General features: G+C 42.9%; 1 protein-coding gene and 1 long non-coding RNA gene across 6 annotated transcripts; both read left to right on the forward strand.

The window, feature by feature from the left end:
- Positions 1-204: 204 nt before the first annotated feature.
- On the forward strand, positions 205-3,919 carry LOC123381206. Of its 2 annotated transcripts, none has more exons than XR_006587933.1 (3): positions 205-655; positions 2,078-2,221; positions 3,561-3,919. It is a non-coding gene; the product is annotated as an uncharacterized LOC123381206 (long non-coding RNA). The 2 variants fall into 2 exon arrangements; XR_006587934.1 differs by lacking the exon at positions 205-655 and adding an exon at positions 800-1,844.
- A 2,470-nt stretch (positions 3,920-6,389) lies between these two features.
- On the forward strand, positions 6,390-17,200 carry KCTD6 (potassium channel tetramerization domain containing 6). 4 transcript variants are annotated; one of them, XM_019823494.3, is made up of 3 exons: positions 6,390-6,408; positions 14,197-14,266; positions 15,780-17,200. In XM_019823494.3, exons 2-3 carry the CDS (start codon positions 14,240-14,242, stop codon positions 16,464-16,466), a joined length of 714 nt encoding a protein of 237 aa, XP_019679053.1. In that variant the 5' UTR covers positions 6,390-6,408; positions 14,197-14,239; the 3' UTR covers positions 16,467-17,200. The 4 variants fall into 4 exon arrangements, with proteins under 4 accessions (XP_019679053.1, XP_023105654.1, XP_006928964.1 ...); XM_023249886.2 differs by lacking the exon at positions 6,390-6,408 and adding an exon at positions 7,290-7,481; XM_006928902.5 differs by lacking the exon at positions 6,390-6,408 and adding an exon at positions 7,795-9,744.
- The last annotated feature ends 1,772 nt before the right edge of the window (positions 17,201-18,972 follow it).

An 18,972-nucleotide genomic window follows, 5' to 3' on the forward strand; every position in this document is an offset into this window, starting at 1 on the left:
TGAAGCAGGCTCCAGGCTCTGAGCTGTCAGTACAGAGCCCAACGCAGGGCTTGAACCCATGAACCGTGAGATCATGACCTGAGCCAAAGTTGGATGCTTAACCAACTGAGCCACCCAGGTGCCCCTTAACTAACTTGGATTTAAGTTAAAAATAAAATAAAATAAAATAAAATAAAATAAAATAAAATAAAATAAAATAAAATAAAACAATCATAATATCTAAAAAAAACAAAAAAGAATGAGGTGGGAAGACAACCAAGGCCTGAAATGTGTTATTGACAGGCACTCAGAGCACTGAGCTGTCAGGGAGAATAAGGACTCAGAATCTGGGGTTTTCTTGCCTCCTGCATGCCAGCTGCCCAGGCTATGGTCAGGCAGCTTTATTCCCCTTGGACTCGTAAGGCCCATGAAATTCTCAGATGTGGCACATTGAGACACTCATGGGACTAAAGACAAAAGCCAGAGCTTCTGATTCCTGGTCTAATGTCAGATCCATTCTCTCTAATTACAGAGTTATAATGGTGAAGAGGATGGGAACATCCAAGGACCACAGGGCCTCTCTCTCAACACTGGTGAGAACCAGTTTCCTTCCCCTGGTTCTGTAGCTCCTGGCAGAGTTCTGGAAGCTGATTAAAGAGAAGATCAGAAATAATAGGTAATTAGAAACCTTATAAAAAGGAAAAACGCTCTCATCAAACTTACCAAAGCGTCTCCATGGCTGGAAGTGGGGGAGGCATTGTAAAGTACTGGCTTCAAGGGTCACTTGTGCCAAAGGGGTGGCCTAGAGGCTGCGGCAAGTGTTCAGAGGGACTAGGGCTTGTCCCCAGAGGCTGAGTGGGGAGAAGGTTTAGAAATGTATTTCTCAACTGGCCAGCCAGTGAGTAAAAGGCTAAGGAATGCCTTTTAGCAGCCTCAAGAGAACCTCAGCCCAGTGAAATCAGTGGTACAAGGACCAAAGGGGACTGAGGGCAAGAAAGGGAGACACACACACACACACACACACACACACACACACACACACACACAGAGGAGACTGGATTCTGTCAGCAAAACAGGCAGAAGGAGTGGACTTCTCCATTTGCCAGTTCCTCGGGTGTTTGGAATACTCTAGGAGGGGTAGTTGGAAGGAGCTCAGCAATGTTTTGGGTCCAGATGATCTATGCAATTAGCTGTGATAGGGTTCCTTACCTCTGGGGGTCCCTAGGGACATCCCCAGCTTAGGAGGGGTGTGGGAGGTATATGGAATGCAACAGGTGGGCTGAGTGTAGGTTTGGCCCCCAGGTGGTCTGGTTGGACTTCAATAGCTCTCTGAGCAATGGAGCAGAACCCCTCAACTTCTGGAGGTACCTCTCTACCCAGGGGATCCTCACAGCCTCTTCCCAATTTAAGGTTGATGTATACACTCCCTCCTACCCCTTTTCCTATACCTTGCTGGCCCTCCCATTTGAATGTTCAAGAGACTGTTTTGGAAAAACCCCTAAAGGGACACAGACTGTTTATTTTTGCATTTCTGCTCCCCCAATCTTAAGGCTCCCTTTAAAGCTGGGGGTGGGTGAGTAGGGGCTTTAAGTGACAAAGACAAGGCAGGGGGTGGAGGAGGGGTGAGAAGAGGAACTCCCCACTGTGGGTAATCATCCCAGAGATTCATCCTGCATTTTGGGCTCAGTTTCATTTGCTGGTTCCTTTTTTCCTCCCATCTTCTTTACCTTTATCTTCTCTGTGCCCTTTCATTTCTCCACTCAGTAAACCTTACTAGCCATTTCCTGTGGCAGGGCTGAAACTGAGAAAACTCACTTTGGATGAAGACTGAGACCAGTTTTTCTGTCAAGGAGGTCACATTCGAAGTCAGTTTCAAAACAGAGTGAGCTTTATGCTTAGTGGGGGCAAACAGGAGGGTGGTTTGGGAGCCCAGTTTGTTGGGGGGTGAGCAGACCTGAGACGGTAGGGGTAGAGATCAGGGAGACCTCCCAGAGGAGGGTGGAACTGGTGCTGGTTCCTGCTGGGGCACTTGTATTTAATGCAATATTCACAACATACTTTTCCTAAAACAATTCTTTGTTGTTTATCTGAGATCCAGATTTAACTGGGCATCCTGCATTTTCATTTGCTGAATCTGACAACCCTAGTTTCCTCATGAACATATAGGAGTTAGCTGAATAAATAGAGGGACAGGAGAGAAGAGCACTCCTGCAGAGGGAACAGCATGAGCAAAGACTTGGAGGTAAGGGACCCCATGCTTCATTGAAGGGACTGAACATTGTCCAGTGGCTGGAGTGCAAGGGGGAAGATAGGGTGTGGAGGGAATGCACCAAACCAGCACATAGTTGTTGAGTGTGTACTAAGTACCAGGCACACATTGTACTCACAGGGTGCCCTTCTGAGACAGATAGACACAGCTTCTGCTCTCAGGGAGCTCACGGTTCAGCTGAGAGGCAGTGAGGTGGGGAGAGAGGACAGGCACTGTGGAAGTTACAGCTGGGGGAAATCAGCTTGGCCAGGAGGTCAGAAAAGCCCTCTCTCAGGAGATGACAATATGCTGACGGGTGAGGAGACAGGCATGCTGAGGGCTGGGGGAAAAATGTTCTGGTCTAAGGGAATAGCATAATGGAGGGCCCAAATTAAAAAAAAAAGCAAAAAAAAAAAAGCACAGTGGGGTCCTGGATACTCAAATGTGACCAGAGGGGCAGAGGAAGAGACTGGATAAGTGAACAGGGGCCCGATCACACTGGAGGGAATTTGGGCTGGATCCTGAAAGCAATGGGAGCCACTGAAGGAGTTTAAGGCAGGCAGGGTGACATAACCAGCTTTGTGTTCTTAAAGGTGACTCATGCTGGAAAGAAGAGGATGGATGGGTAGTGTGGAGGCAGAGATGAGGGTGATGAGGGAGGGGGCTCCTGCAGATGTCCAGGGCAGACAAGTCAGTGGCTTGGCCCAGCGTGATCGTGGTGGCGATGAAGAAAGAGAGAAGGAGAGGTGGATCCAGGCTGCTCTGAGGAGGAAGACTTGGCAGGGCTGGGTTATCCGGCACTGGGAAGTGAGTGGGTGGGAGGAGCAGGCGTGACTCAAAGCTTCTGGTTTGGACAGATGGGAGGACGGTGGCACCACTTGCTTAGCAGAGCTGGGGACTTGAGAGGTTTGGGGGTGGCAAATTGACAGAGTTGGGGTTTTCACAAGGAGAAGGTGAAAAAACTGGTGGTGGGCCATCAGAGAAGGGTGTGCAGAAGGAGAGAACCAGGGGGGAGCCCAGCAGAGTTGTGTTCAAATCTCTTCTCTCACACTCGGCTGTGTGGCCTTGATCAATGACTTTACCTCTCCTTGCCTTAGTTTTCTCATCTGTATGCCAGGATGATGCGGGTAGTCTGTCCTCAGAGTTGTGAGAGTGTGGTGAGCAGCCTTGGAGGGGGGGAACCCAATGATCCCCACCTCCTGGTACTCGCATCCTTGTGTGGTACCCTCCCACACTGTCCTAGGGTTGGTCTGTGAGACCAAGGGACTACATGTATGTCATTTTCAAGGCTATATTATAAAAGGCTTTGTGGCTTCTGTCTTTCCTCTCTTAGATCACTCGTGCTGGGGATACCCCAAGCTGCCATGTTGTCAGGAGAGGCTCAGGTGAGGAGAAACTAGTGCTTCCTGCTAAAAAGTACCTGAGTGATCTTGGAAGTGGACTCGCCAGCCCTGGCCAAGCCTCCAGCTGACTGCAGCTCCAGCTGACATCTAGATTGTAAGAGGGCTATCTACCTAATCTGCTTCCAAATTCTTGACCCATAGAAACTCTGAGATAAGAAATGCGTATGGTTTGGGGCGCCTGGGTGGCTCAGTCAGCTGAGTGTCCAACTCTTGATTTCAGCTCAGGTCATGATCTCACAATTCGTGGGTTTGAGGTCTGTGTCGGGCTCTATGCTGGTGGTGCAGAGCCTGCTTGGGATTCTGTCTCTCCCTTTGTCTCTGTTCCTCTTCCCCTCTCCCCTGCTCATGTGTTCTCTCTCTCTCTCTCTCTCTCTCTCTCTCTCTCTCTCTCTCTCTCTCTCAAAATAAATAAATAAACATTAAAAAGAAAAAGAAATGTTTAAGTTTGGGGATGATTTATTATGTGGCAACAGAGAACTGACCTGGAGAGTAAAAACACTTAGCACTGTACCTGGCACACAGTAGGGGCCAGAGAATATGCAGCATCTGTAGGTCAAGTTCAGGAGAGAGGCCTGGGCTGGATATATGGATCTGAGAATCTTTCGGCTTAGAGACGAGGCTTAGAGACAATAATGGAATCATTGGAGGTGGCTGAGCCAGTCTACACAGATGGGTAGACAGGAGAGGATGGCCTAAGCAAGACACCTGGGCAGAGAGGGGCTGTAAAGCAAGAGGAGGAGCATCTTCATGAGAGAAGGAGGACCCGCAGAGAAAGGAGGGAAACTAGAACAGGAAGTGGGAAGAGGCTGTCTCCTGACGGGGGTGGTCAACAGCATCACTACAGGGGTGCTGAGGGAGGGGGTGGGGGGCGGAGATCTGAGGAGGTTCTTTTGGATTCAGCAACAAAGAGATTCCTGCTGGTCCCACAAGAGCTATTTAGGTGGAGAGAGTGAGGCCAGATTGAATATTGTGGGTTGGGGTGTCAGTATAAACACTTTCCACCCCCAAGTCCCAAACCGAGATGGTTTACAGGAGAATCCTATAGAAAATCCAAACTACAGAAAATCCCAGTCTTATAGGAGCTATAGAGTGAATAGGCACCCACTCCTTAATTTATTTTATGAACTCATGTAACTTTGATAACAAAACCAGACAAGGAGAGAATAAGGGAGGAAATTAGTAGGCATATCTCATTCATATGAGATATGGATGCAAAAACCCTAAATAAAACCCTAAACAAAAACCCTAAATAAAATATTAGCAAATGCAATCCAGCACTATATTGAAAAAATCATCACAAAATCATCACACATCATCAAAGGTATGTTTATTCCAAGAATGTATGGACAGTTTAATATAATAAAATCCACGACTAGATTTGGGGGAAAAGGTCCCACCTTAGATAAGATTCAACAACCATTCATCATAAAGCAGAATAGTGCTTCCTTACCCTCATAAAAGGTATCTATCAAAAATCTACAACAATCACTATTTCGAAGGGTAATATATTAGAAACAGTCAAGAACAAGATAGAAATGCCCACTGTCATCATTGCTATCCAACATTGTACTGAAGATTTTAGTGCAGTAATACAAGGAACAGGAAATAAAGACTGGATGGGGAGATACCAAATGTCATTACTTGCAGACTCTATGATTATTCAACAGAAAATTCAAGAGAGGCTATAAACTTATTAGAACTAAAAAAGAGTTCAAGTTTGCTGAATACAAGCTTATTATATAAAAATGAATCATATTTCAATAAATCACCAATATATTATAAAATATATATTTGAAAATGTAATTTATAATAGCAATAAAATTTTTAAGAGATAAATAGGAATGTTCTGAGAAAACATCTGACACAATTAGTTCCTCTGTTTTTAGTTGAGGAAATAGAAACCCTAAGAAGGAAAATGATTCCTCTAAGGATACCAGTAAGCCAGGGGCAGTTCTGGATTTTTAGCTGCATCGCATCCTAAAGAGCTGAGTGTTGGTTAATTTTGGCATTGTCTTTCTTTTTGTAAAAAAAATAAAATTCATTGTATTTTCTGATTATAAATTCAGTGTCTGTATATTCTAGAAAATACAGAAAATTCAGAAGTACATTAAGAAGTAATAAACCACTGGGGCATCTGGGGGGCTCAGTCGGTTAAGTGTCCGACTTCTGCTCAGATCATGATCTCGCCATTCATGGATTGAGCCCTGCATTGAGCTCTGTGCTGACAGCTCAGATCCTGAAACCTGCTTCAGATTCTGTCTCCCTCTCTCTCTGCTTCTACCCTGCTCATGCTCTGTCTCTCTCTCTCAAAAATAAACATAAAAAAAGAATAAACTACTAGCATTTCCATCTTACCATGGAGAGAACTATAATCAATGTATTTTCTTCAAAATTTTTGTCTATGTATCTTTGTGTTTTTAAACATAAAATTAGGATTATACCACGTATACCATTTTGTGCATGCCTTATTTCATACACATTTCCCTGTATCCTCATCTAGTCTTTTTGAATATAATATAGCACGGAATCATATTGATTAGTGGTATGCCATTTATTTAACCTATCGATTTGAATTTTCAGAGAAAAATGAAATCATGAGATATGACTGTGATGATCATGCTGATAAAAGTTAAACCCTAGAGCCAACTCAGGCACATGCAGACATGAAAGCAGGTGCATTTCTAAGGCCAGAGGTTATCCCGCTGGAGAAGAGGAAAGGACAAAACCAACATTTACCTGGCAGGGGACATCCTGCCTGGCAGGAGACAGACATCTCTGGTAATTACGCAGGAAGAGAATGGGATTTGGAAGGAGTCTATCAATTAGCTCTGAGCCTTTAGGCAATTCCCTACCCTCAGAAGCCTTGACTTCCTTAGTGGTGAACTGAGGACAATATGGGTGCCAGGCTCACTTAGGGACAGCTCCTTCGGGCCTCAGAGCCTTTGCACCGGTCATTTTCTCTGCTAAAGTCAGCTGTCCTTCTCCTCACCTGACTGTCCATGTCGACCCTTGGGGCCTGGCTGCCCTTCTCCACTCTGCCCAGCAGGCCGGTTGGGTGAACTTATCATCAGGTGGTTTCTCCCTCCCCACCCCACCTCCATGGAGGGCAAGGCCAGAAGGTGCTCTGGCCTCAGGCCCGGCGTCCAGCCACGACCGAGTCTGAGGCAGAGACCCCCTTCCTTATTCTGCCATTCCTCTAATCCTATACCTCTCAACACTTAGAATCACAACTTGTCATTTTTTTGTCTACTGGCTGTTTCCTTGGGTCTTGTCTGTTTTCTCCTCTCATTAGGACACCCTTCTGTCTTGGTGGCCGCTGTACACGGTCCGGGCCCCATACACGTTCGTGAAACAAGAGAAACAGCTGTAGGGATCCTAGGTCGGAGGACACAGTGAAAACCGCCGGGGGCTGGGCTGATTCCAAACTGCGGGCGGAGGCGGGACGAAGAGGCGGGTTCTGGGCGGGGCCCAGGGTTTCAGAGGCGGAGCCTCGGGGGCGGGACTGAGGCTTCGGGGCGGGCTTTCGGGACTGCGGCGGAGCCAGCCTGACCGCGCGGCCCAGGCTGAGTTCCTCTGGCCTCTTGGTCCTCTGACCTCCCGCCCGCGCCGCCGGTAGGGGGCGCCCGCGCTCGTGGCGCCGCGGCTCTGCTGGGAAGGCGCCGCCCGCGCGGGGCGGCAGGAGCCGCAACTCCGGGCGCGGGCTCAGTCGTCCGCTCTGCCGCCGCCGCCGCCACTGCCGCCGCCGCCGCCGCCGCCGCCTCCGCCGCTGGGCGCAGGCTCGCTTGTCCTCAGGCTCCCGCTCTCCGGCCGCCGGCGTCTCCCGGCCCGGCCGCCGCCGCCGCTGCCGCGCAGTGAGTGGGGGCGGGCCCAGAGCTTGGGGGCCCGGGGCTCGGGAGGGCCAGGCACAAGGAGAAGCCGGCGCGGAGCGGCCGGGGGAGCGGGGTTGAGGAGAATCCGGGCGGTGGCGGGGAGCCGGGCCGGCGCGCTCCGGGGCTGGCACGAACCCGCGGCGGGCTGCCCGCGGCCGAGCGGCCGGGCTGGGCGCAGATTCCCGGGCCCGCCCCGCGGGGACGTGCGGCTTCAGCGGACCCGCGTTCGCGACCTCGGGGCGCGCCCCCCCCCCCCCCCGCCAGGGCCCCGAGCATTTTGTGTCCCACACCGGGTTGGGGTGGGGGGACTTTGCCTGTGGGGCAACAGCGAAGCACGGCCCGGACGGGGACACCTCGAGTTTTGCGTGAAAATGATTGGTTTTTGGGGGGAGGGGGGTGGTGGCGCTTATTGGCCACCGTTTGCCCTAATTTAAAGGCTATGACAGGGCTTCTGAGCCCTGCCTTAGGGGGGTTTTCCGCCCCCAAAGACCCACTCTGCAGCTGAGTTCTTTATGCTCAGATTTGTGTGTCTTGGTATTTTTAATGCTTGATGTCAGAGGTGATAAATGACCCTGGTAATGGGGAGCCCCTGAAGCACCTGCTGGGCTGACGGTGGTGGAGGTTGTGTCTAAGGGTGGGACGGGAGAAACGAAACAGAGATCCTCTTTGGATATTCTGCTGAAGTTATCATGTTTCTGTTCAAGTATAGGTGTTCTAGAACAAGTTGATAAATCCAATTTTAGGACTTTGTGGTCGAAGAGGTTTGAGCGGCAAACAGACCCGGGGTAACCTGGCTTAGCCAGGAATGTTGGGGTAGCCCGACTAGCTCCTCCTGTTTCCCCTTGGCATGTTTATTTATTTATTTATTTATTTGCTGTCACAAATGCTCAAGTGTGATCACAGAATAGGAAAGAAGCTAGGGGACAGCATTTAGCACAGGCCCGAGCCCAAGATTGATGTTTTCAAAGGAACAAATATGTAACGAGGAAAAGGAAAATCTTTTTATCTGTAAGGTTGGTAGTTTGAGACAACTTGCTCTCTGGTTGGGAACTACCAGCCCATACTAATAGTTCATTTGACGTAATGCCATAGATATTAAGGATTGAGTGGGGAGGACTGCCATATCTAAGATTTGTGTGATTGAAATTTTCACAAGTCATATTTTACCCATAGCCTTACTAAATAAAGGAACCCTAGGGTGAATCCTTCTACAGATCCCTCAGTGTGTCTTGAATTTTGATATCGAGAGTCTGTTTAAAACGGAATGCACATATTTATTTGGTTTTGGCTTTACCTTGGAGATAATCCTGAGTCATGCTTTAGAGAAGTTCCTTCTGTGATCAACAGCTCAGATGTCTGGTGGTCTCTATAAAAGCCAGACGCTCCTCTTTACCTGTAATTTTGTCTTCTGGAGGTCTGGAGAAAGGAGGACCCGGGGAGGTGGGAAGCAGATTAAGAGGCCTTCTCTTCCATGTTTGCCTTGTTTCCACACCAGGGCTCTAAATTACCTGTGTTCACACACCCAAGTTTCTCAATTTACCACAGAAATCTTGTTTATGCTACTGCCACTAGTATTTTCCCATTTGTTTAATACTTGCCAGTTTACAAATGGTGTTCTATTCATGCTCTTGCTTATTTTCTCCTTTTCTGCAAAGAAGAAGCTGGGTTTAAAGAGGGATTTATTCAGGGTCTCATAATTAGTAATGGAGCAGAAGTGGGATACAGATCCTCTCTGGGGAGCAGTTCTCTTTCCTCTGCACTGGCCTGCATGTGACTTCAGAACCCCTAGTCCTGATCTGTTACCCTGCGGGTCGGTTGTTGCCTTTCGGTTATGACTTGGTGGTAAAACTGTTTTGTGGAAGGCGGTATTATCCCATTTTATTTTGTAGAAACTGAGGGTAAGAGGTGTCTTCTGATTTTGTGACTATTTGCGATAGCTCTTTAGCTTTAAGGTCATGTTTTCAACGTAGAGCGCCTTTCCTGTAGACTGCATGGAGAGAGGAGAGAGAAGAAACAATTCGTTTTAGGAAAAAACCATCTATTTCTGTGTTGGTATGGTTAAGGATAACCTAACACCATAATCACATTCTCCTTGTGTGCCTGGCTACTTGTGTCAGCCTGTATGTGAATGTCAACCCAAAAGACTCCTTTAGATGTTGCTGAACTAGTTACTATAAAAAGTATTTCACTTTCAAACACCCATGTTTCAAGAACAGAGGAATTCCGTACAAAGGTAATTTTGAAGGTATGTGTAGATGGAATTTATTGGGTCTTTTCTGAATGCCAGACACAGAGATTTCAGTAGAAAGGCATTTTGTAAGGGCTATCTGGGAACTTTGGGTAGGCAGTAGTTATAGGTTTTTATTATTTATTCAAGTTTGGAGGTGTGTGTTCTGATGTGTAAGTTGTAATGTAGGAGTAGGACTTTTGCCTGGGAGAATTCTTAGTTGTAGTCTGTAGCAGAAATGATAAACTCAGAATGTTTATGTAAAATTAGTTCATCATAACCAAAAGCTTGATTGGAATTCTGCAGTGATGAGGAGAATGGCTTTCAGGAGTTCTTAGGTTATTCTTTAAGTTACTAACTTGTTGAATTGTGCATTTTTCAGATTTGCAACTTTAGAAAATTCTTAGCAATTTCTTTTAAGGCCTTTAAAAATTCTTCAGTATGTATTTTCCGTAGTTTAATTATCTGCTAACATTACACCTTCAGAATTTACACATTAGTCATGATTAACCTTTGAAGCTTAAATGTGGGTGAATTTCCAGTACTGCTTCCGGTACCCCTCTCCCACTCACTCTCTCTCTCTCAAAATAAATAAATAAACTTAAAAAAAAAAAGTCCCTGAGGATAATCTTAAAAAAAAAAAAGAATTTTGTTTGCACCTACAGTTAGATATTTTCAGGTGGGACTGATTTTTAAGGGCCAGAAACCTTTCTTTGAACTTTACAATTGTTTGGGCTTGGTTGCATTCATTGTTGTTTAAAATGATCTTTAGTAAGGAGAGTCACTTTAAAGGAAAATTTTTTTCATTGTTACCCTCATAATCTCCATTCCCGGCAAATATTCTGGAATATTAGATTTTTCTTTGTCTTCATCAAGTAAAACAGGCCCATTTGATGCCCATTTTAAGATCTTCCTTCTGCTGCCTGTCTTGTGGTCATTTAACTTCTCATTAAGCCCTCCACCGGAGATTGTGCCAGAAGGGGGAGAAGATGAAAAGCAAATGAATCATTTTCTAATAGTTAGCAGCTCTGAAAAAATGATTTAGTAGAAGGAATTGCCGCTATTCCAGAAATTCTTTCGGATTATGTTTTATTTCATTCATGTGTACTATCTCCGAGATGTTCCTAATAGTCATCGATTTAGAGGCTGATTGTGCAGTTATTGGGTGACCAGGAATCTAACTGCTTGTTTTGGCTTGTTTCTTGCTGTATCTAAGCATCTCCACAGAGAATGTTTAGAAGTAAGGAGTAGGGATAAAATTTAAACTTTATCAATACTATTTTTTTTTTTTTTCCCCTAGAGCTCTTTAGTGAACAGTTTGATTTTTTTGGACAGTTTAGTGATTGTTTTTGGAAGTGACTAATAATAACTTCATTTTATTTTGATGTATCTGCGTCTTATACACAAATGTAGGGAGACTTTTGGGTGCTTTTTAAGAAACATGGGTTTATATAGGTTCCCATAATTGCTTTCTTGAATAATTAGGCTTGAGGTTTCATTACTTCTTTGTATTGGAACAGAACCTTGGCTTTTGCTGTGGAACAGATTCAAAGGCATCATCTAATTTTCTTTTTATGATTGCTAAAGAGTTACCTTGTTTTGGTTTAGCAGTAAAAAGTCGGGGGAAAGGGTTAATAGTGGACAGACCTTGCACAACAGTTGTAACATTGATGATATCTGTTTTTTTCCTTTGTCTTTGGTCTCCCATTTCTCATTTAACCATTCGGGTATTCCTGGTTTAAAGTTCTTTACTTCACTTAAGACAGAGGACACCAGTCTTCAGTCATGATAGTGAGTAGGTTCTTGTTATTTTTCCTCAGGGGAATTTTTACAAACCCATTGTGACTGCTCACTTAGACTCAGTTCCTAATAAATTTGTAAATAAAATTTAGACACCTGTGAGGGTGTCTAAAATTAATCCTTTCAGCTTTTTGTTTCTTGGATTCAGTTCTTTTAAATTCCACCCAAAGAGGCGATTTATAGAAAGATCTAGACTAGGAGTCAGAAAATCTAAGTTTTTAGTTACTTTCCAACTGTGGAAACTTGAGAAAGTCATTTAATCTGTTTCTCTATTTTGCATCTCTAAAATAGGTACAGTAATTCATGCACTACTTAATTGTATCAAGAATGTTGTGGGAGAAAAAGTTCTACCTCTTTTTATTTAAATTGTTTCTTCACATTGGAATCCCTTCTCTAAGGTTGTCCAAATATTCCTGCAGAGTTCTACTGAGTGAGCTCTTCCTGAAGTCCTCCCATTTGGAAGTGTTCTTGCTCTTTCTTCCCAAAGGCCTCTGCTAGTCCATCCATTATGTAGCACTTCTGAATTCTCTACAGTTGTTGCATGTTGCCTTTCTTCACAGATAGAAAGCTCCATGAAGGCAAGGATTGTATCTTCCCTATTTCTGTGTATCCTCATTGCACACTCCCCGCCCCCCCACCCCGCAGGGGACCTATAATAAATGTCTCAGTTGACTGAATTATTTTTTAAAATGTTTATTTATTTCGAGAGAGAGCAACAGTAGAGGAGGGGCAGAGAGAGAGAGAGAGAGAGAGAGAGAGAGAGAGAGAGAGAGAGAGAGAGAGAGAAAGAATATATCCCAAGCAGGCTCTGTGCTGTCAGTGCAGTGCAGAGCCTTATGTGGGGCTTGAACCCACAAACTATGAGATCATGACCTGAGTTGTATGCTTAACCAGCTGAGCCACCCAGGTGCCCTGACTCATCTATTTTTGAGGCTGTCAGGAATAAATACTCTGGGTGATGGGAAGATGCCAGAGATGAGCCTGTTATCAGAACTTTTGGATGACTGGCCTTTTAAATCACTTCATTACTGGAGGGCCTGGATGGCTTAGTCAGTTGAGCGTCTGGCTCAAGTCATGATATCATGGTTCCTGAGATCAAGCGCCGATTGGGCTCTGGGCTGCATAGTGCAGAGCCTGCTTGGGATTCTCTCTACCCCTAGCTTACTACTCCCGCCCCTCCCCCCCCCCCCCCGGACTCTTTCTCTCTCTCTCAAAATAAATAAACATTAAAAAAAATAAAATCAGTTATTGCTCTGTCCACTGTATCATGTACTGAATCGGATGCACATAATGTAAATTGGTAAAGCCTGTTTTCTTGTTTCTATTTACTTCAAGTGCTGTGAAGCAAGTCAGAGGAATGAAAAGTTGTCACAACAGCCCTGAATTTGACATTTGTTCCATTTCTCACCCTGTAGCATGTGGAGGCCTATCTCTATCCAACTGCTGAGTATGGAGAATAAAACCTGACTGCACGTTGTCTGGTCCACATTTTAGCTTGTTTTCTTTGAAGAATGTGCAAGGTGGAAAAATAGATGCTTCAGGCTCTGATTTCAGCCCATGCTGTGCTATGCAAATGTTCTCTACATGCCTGAGTGACCTTTTTGAGAAAGAGCCTTTGTAATCTTCTGCAGCCAGGGCCTGTTCTGGGAATAGTGTGCCAGATTTCTCTAAAAGTGGGAAAAGTGAATCTGTTCAAAGACCATATTAAAAAGCCAGTGCTTTTCCTGGATAAATAACCGATAAGTTCGTGTTTCTGTCTCTTGCCAGAGCTTTTGAAATTTGCTCTGCAGTTTGTTTTGCCGGTTGATTTGGAGAATGATGTATGTGAGAGGGGACTGACTGAACCAATTCCATAGTTGGGAAAGTGTTTAAGTGCTTTTGAATTGTGGATAAAAATAAATTCAAACAGGCATCATTAGTGTCTGGGTGTTTATCAATGTCTTCAGGCTGCCTCTCGGTAAGTGCCGGCTGAGTAACTCGCAACCAGATTTGTGAGGTTCTTTTTGTCCCAAATTGTGCTCTAATGATTTGGCATTTACATTGTTTTCTGTTTGTTTTATTATTGTACCGAATGAAATATATCATTATTAAAAGTATAATTAATTGTTTTAATGTTGTAAAAGAAATACCATTCTGATATATTTCTCTTGGACTGATACTGGTGTCACTTGAAGTCTTGGAGGTTCATGACTTTTAATACTTTTGCTGAGATGTTTAGTTTGTATAGCTGGATAGTTTGTATAGTTTGCCTAATGGATGAAAAAGAATTTTCTCTTTCTCCCTTTCTCTTAAACCAGCTTTTTGATAAGGATCATTATAGGTTTGCACCAGAATAAGGCTGTAGAGTTAATCGTAATGTTCTCCTGTAGAAATTCTAAAAATTGAATTTTCAGAGCGCGTAGGTAGAATTTGAATGACTGGTTTACTAACTAGGCTCTTCCTCCTTCCCTAAGCATAGGATAATTTTTTTCTCTAAAGATGGTCAATCTCTTAGGTATGAGTAGAAGTTCCAAAGGAATGCTTTCTTCTCCAGATCTTTGCCCTATAGCTGGTTTTGGTTGAGGAAAGATGAATAGTTCTCTGGTGGTTGGCCTGCTCTGTTGGGTGGAAAAATCCTTCGCTGTTTTCATGGTTAAATGCTCTATCATATGTCTTTTTCTCTTCCCCAAGTTTCCCTGGAACCTGGGCTCCCTGAGACGCAGCGCTGGAGCAGATGGATAATGGAGACTGGGGCTATATGGTGAGAGGCTTTTGCAGATGCGTTTTGAAGGCTGGCAAATAATTTTTGTGTATCTTTTCCTTCTTCTGTATTCTTAGGTATAACACATCTTATAAGAATGAAAATTGTAAATTAGTGCAACACCCCCTCCCCCCTTAATTAGTTTAGATTATTTTGGGGGTGTTTTTGTTTAGTTTGGTGTTTTTATGTAGGCAAAGTCAGTATGAACTCTCCAGGTCACTTTTTATAATCACTTGAGAAAGCTCATCATCATGAGCTTAGTTTAAGGACCTTTTGGTCTTTAAAGTATGTTGTTCTTAAAACTCTTCCTTTGTAGAGTAGTGACTATTAAAATAGTCAAGTAGGTAATGGTATAGAGGATATTTTCTTGTGTTAGGGAAGTTAAAGGTGGAGAATGTGCCACTTCTCCTATCTGTATTTTCTTGATGTGCATGTCTTCCAATTTTTGTTTTCCTTTGGTAAGAAATATTTCACTTGCCTGGTACCTGAAGTCTCTCTGTCTTTATTTTTATTTTCTTTTTTTCTTTTTTTTTTTTTTTTTTAAATTTTTTTTCAACGTTTATTTATTTTTGGGACAGAGAGAGACAGAGCATGAATGGGGGAGGGGCAGAGAGAGAGGGAGACACAGAATCGGAAACAGGCTCCAGGCTCTGAGCCATCAGCCCAGAGCCTGACACGGGGCTCGAACTCATGGACCGCGAGATCGTGACCTGGCTGAAGTCGGACGCTTAACCGACTGCGCCACCCAGGTGCCCCTATTTTATTTTTTTCTTAAATATAATTTCTAAAATGGAAGGTATGTATTATTTAGAGAAGCTGGTAAAGGTCAGATTGCAATGTTAATGTACAAAAGTGAATATGCTATCAGGTTATAAAATTTGAAAGCTGCCTTTTGAATATATGAGATTGTGTTGACTAAACTGTATTCTAATTTAGTATTTGGCACTGTTATTTCCATGGCTAAATTATAAAGATTAGGACTGCACAAATTTTTATTTTTAAAATGTTACAATTTCTTCTTTTTTGAGTGGGAAAAACAAAGTAAGTATTTAAAGTAGGTATCTTTATATTATCAAGTCATTTTTATTATGTGTTAAATTGAGTTAAAATAAAGAAAATCTCTCTTTTTTTTAATCAGAAAAAAATGAGTATATTTCAGTTTGGCCTTTCTCTTCCCATAGTCTGGTTTGACCTAAAAACTTCTCTGTAGATACTGGGCCTGAAAGTAAATGGCTTTGGAAGTCATTTTTAGGGTAAGGCGTCATTACCGTCCATTTTTAGGGTAAGGCTTTAATGAATTAGATTTAGCCTTTTCCTACTGAAAAAAAAAGTTAGATCCCTTTATCTGGGTAGGTTTATCATTAACAGTAAAGCTGTTTTGCGTTATAGGATTGCTAAGTACATTATAGCCTGAAGGAATCTTTTGCTTTGCTTGTTACCATTAATTTTCTTAATTTGTCAAAGTTAAGATTTAAGAAATTTCAGATGACTGATCATTTTTTAAAAATTTCAGATGACTGACCCAGTCACGTTAAATGTAGGTGGACACTTGTATACCACGTCTCTCACTACATTGACGCGTTACCCGGATTCTATGCTTGGAGCTATGTTTGGGGGGGACTTCCCCACAGCTCGGGACCCTCAAGGCAATTACTTCATTGACCGAGACGGACCTCTTTTCCGATATGTCCTCAATTTCTTAAGAACTTCAGAGTTGACCTTACCCCTGGATTTTAAGGAATTTGATCTGCTTCGGAAAGAAGCAGATTTTTATCAGATTGAGCCCCTGATTCAGTGTCTCAATGACCCTAAGCCTTTGTATCCTATGGATACTTTTGAAGAAGTTGTGGAGTTATCTAGTACTCGGAAGCTTTCTAAGTACTCCAATCCAGTAGCTGTCATCATAACTCAATTAACCATCACCACCAAGGTCCATTCCTTACTAGAAGGTATCTCAAACTATTTTACGAAGTGGAATAAGCACATGATGGACACCAGAGATTGCCAGGTTTCCTTTACTTTTGGACCCTGTGATTATCACCAGGAAGTTTCTCTCCGGGTCCATCTGATGGAATACATCACAAAACAAGGTTTCACGATCCGCAACACCCGAGTGCATCACATGAGTGAGCGGGCCAATGAGAACACAGTGGAGCACAACTGGACTTTCTGTCGGCTGGCCCGGAAGACCGATGACTGATCTCTAAGCCTGGGAGAAGTTCCTGGAAACTGACTCTCCAGGACATGGAAGAGACTGATTTTTTTTTTTTTTTTTTAATCACAGTGTGGGAATTTTTTTTAAATATTTGTATTTATTTGAAGGCATTGAGGACCAGAAGGAAGTTTTGTGCTTTAGCAGACTCCTCTATGTTTTGTTCCCTTTACCTTGAGTATGCATGTGCCTGTTCAGAGCCTCCAGATACCTTTTTTATAAAAAGAAGTATGAAAATCATTATGGTATATAATCTACTCTTAACAGAGCTTTTTTTTTTTTTATTACAGTGCTACAATGATTTCTGATTAAATGGTCCCTAACTTAACTAGAAGGCTAAAAATGCAGGCATGAAAGAATAAACAGAGTACTCATGATGCCTTTGAGAAAAATCAAAACATCATGTAGGGTGACCTAGTTTCCAGACCAATAAGCAGTATTGTAATATTAAAGGAAAACTGTTCCAATCATTTAAAAGTACTTGTTAAGTACTGCTTTTTACAGTTATGACAACTGTTTCTTTCTATGCATATAAATCAAGCAACCAAATATCTGTAGCCATGGAAATGTCTGACTAGAAATATTTATATTGGATTCTGAATACAAAATGTCCCTGTGGTAGAACTCTTACTTCTTATGCCTGGTGCAGTATAATTCCCAAGTGTACTGTCTACCAGGAAAAAAAAAAAAAAAAAAAACTAATAAAAAATGAAATATGAAAATTAGGTTTGTATTTGTTGATTATTGTTACTTAAGGGGGGAATATTATATTCCTTGTGTAAAGTACACATTATTTGGTTTATGTCGCAGTGTATATACTGCCTGTAGCACATTTGTATTTGACTCAAGAGGATTCTGTAGAACCTTAGGATGCAGTCTACAGAACTCTACTGTGTTACTGGAGCAGGAATGGATGGAATTAGTAGTTTTATCTAAAATAATGCATACTTGAACAGTGAGCATAATAGTTTGATAAATTTTCTCAAGTAGGACTTAGGTTGAAGATTATAGATTTTTCTTCAGTAAGCCACCAATTGTCAGCACTGAATATGACCCTTATTCTAGCTTCGTACTGAGCACAGGGACAGATTGCCTCTTTAGCCACTTTATTCTCATAGCGTTATAGTGGCCCACAAATATATTTTATTATTACAGTTAAGTCCGTTTCTGAGGAGAAAAACTGCAGTGAGTGGAGACTCTGGAGCAGTTGGAGATACGTATGTACTTTTATTTATTTCACTCTAGTTTTATTTTGAATAGTTGATTTGATTGTCTTTCTTGGAGGTTATAGGAAGGATTAGTTTAGCTACAGCGTGACTTCCTAGTTTACCAGAACACCTTATAAAAGAAATCCTGTAATTTCTTCCCTGTTTCCCTTTTTTTTTTAATTTTTTAAATTATTATTTTAGAGAGAGAGAGAGAGCGTGAGCAGAGGAGGGAGGCAGAGGGGGGGAGAGAGAGAGAGAGAGAGAGAGAGAGAGAGAGAGAGAGAGAGAGAGAGAAATCTCAGGCAGGAACGTGGAGCCCAATGCGGGGCTTGATCCCACAACCACAGGATTGTGACCTGAGCTGAAATCAAGAGTCAGATGCTCAACTGACTGAGCCGCCCAGGCACCCCTTTCCTATTTTCTAGGGGAAGTATGGAGTTCTGAGGCTGTGTGCCCTCGAGTAGGGTCCTCCTTACGTCCTCTTTATGAGAACATTCTGAGATTCTGTCCCTAAGAGGATGAAAATACTTACCTATATCCATTTTTGCCCGTGTCTCTCTGAAAATTTATTTTAAGATTTGACAAATGACCAACATCCAGAAACCTATAATTACCCCTTTTCACCATCTTCAGCTAAACTGTCTTCAGTCTGATATCTCTTCATGTTATTGGCAGGTTGCTGTGGTTCCAGTAAATGTGCTAGGATGAGGTTATCTTTTTAGAAAATTGTCTCATACTTCAAACTGATTAGAGGTTACCTAAAAAAACATATTCAGCCACTTATGTGTTGTTGAGTTAGCTGAGGTAAATGCAAGACAATGATTTGAATTGAAAATAGATATAGAAATGGGAATAATATTAGTTGTTCCAGGATTTCAAAAGTTTAAAACTTACGAGGTTTCTTCCGTGACCATTTTACTGGGGAGAAGTTTGTTTTTGATAAAATTTCTCAGATTTGTTAATTATTAACAACTGAATGATTATTTTTATGAATAAATTAGAGAAAGTAGCCAGCTGAGATTTTTTGCAATTTTATGTGTCTGGTGGCATTTAATTTTGATTGTTTTATTTACTTGGGCAACATGAAAAATGTAGTTTGATTATATTTGGGTAATTTGAGACAATTATATCTTCTTTTGGGAAATTAAAAATTTTTTCTAATGTTTATTTTTGAGAGAGACAGAGTGTGAGTGGGGGAGGGGCAGAGAGCAAGGGAGACACAGAATTCGAAGCAGGCTCCAGGCTCAGCTGTCAGCACAGCCTGACGTGAGGCTCGAACTCACGAA

The sequence above is a fragment of the Felis catus genome, chromosome A2 (genome assembly GCF_018350175.1).
Source record: "Felis catus isolate Fca126 chromosome A2, F.catus_Fca126_mat1.0, whole genome shotgun sequence".
Taxonomy (NCBI): Eukaryota; Metazoa; Chordata; class Mammalia; order Carnivora; family Felidae; genus Felis; species Felis catus.

What these genes read in the sequence shown, in the direction of transcription:
- KCTD6 (XM_019823494.3), top strand. Translation starts at nt 14,240, where the DNA reads ATGGATAATGGAGACTGGGGCTATATG. An exon ending in ATGGAGACTGGGGCTATATG is followed by an intron (nt 14,267 to 15,779) that starts GTGAGAGGCTTT and finishes TAAAAATTTCAG; the next exon opens with ATGACTGACCCAGTCACGTT.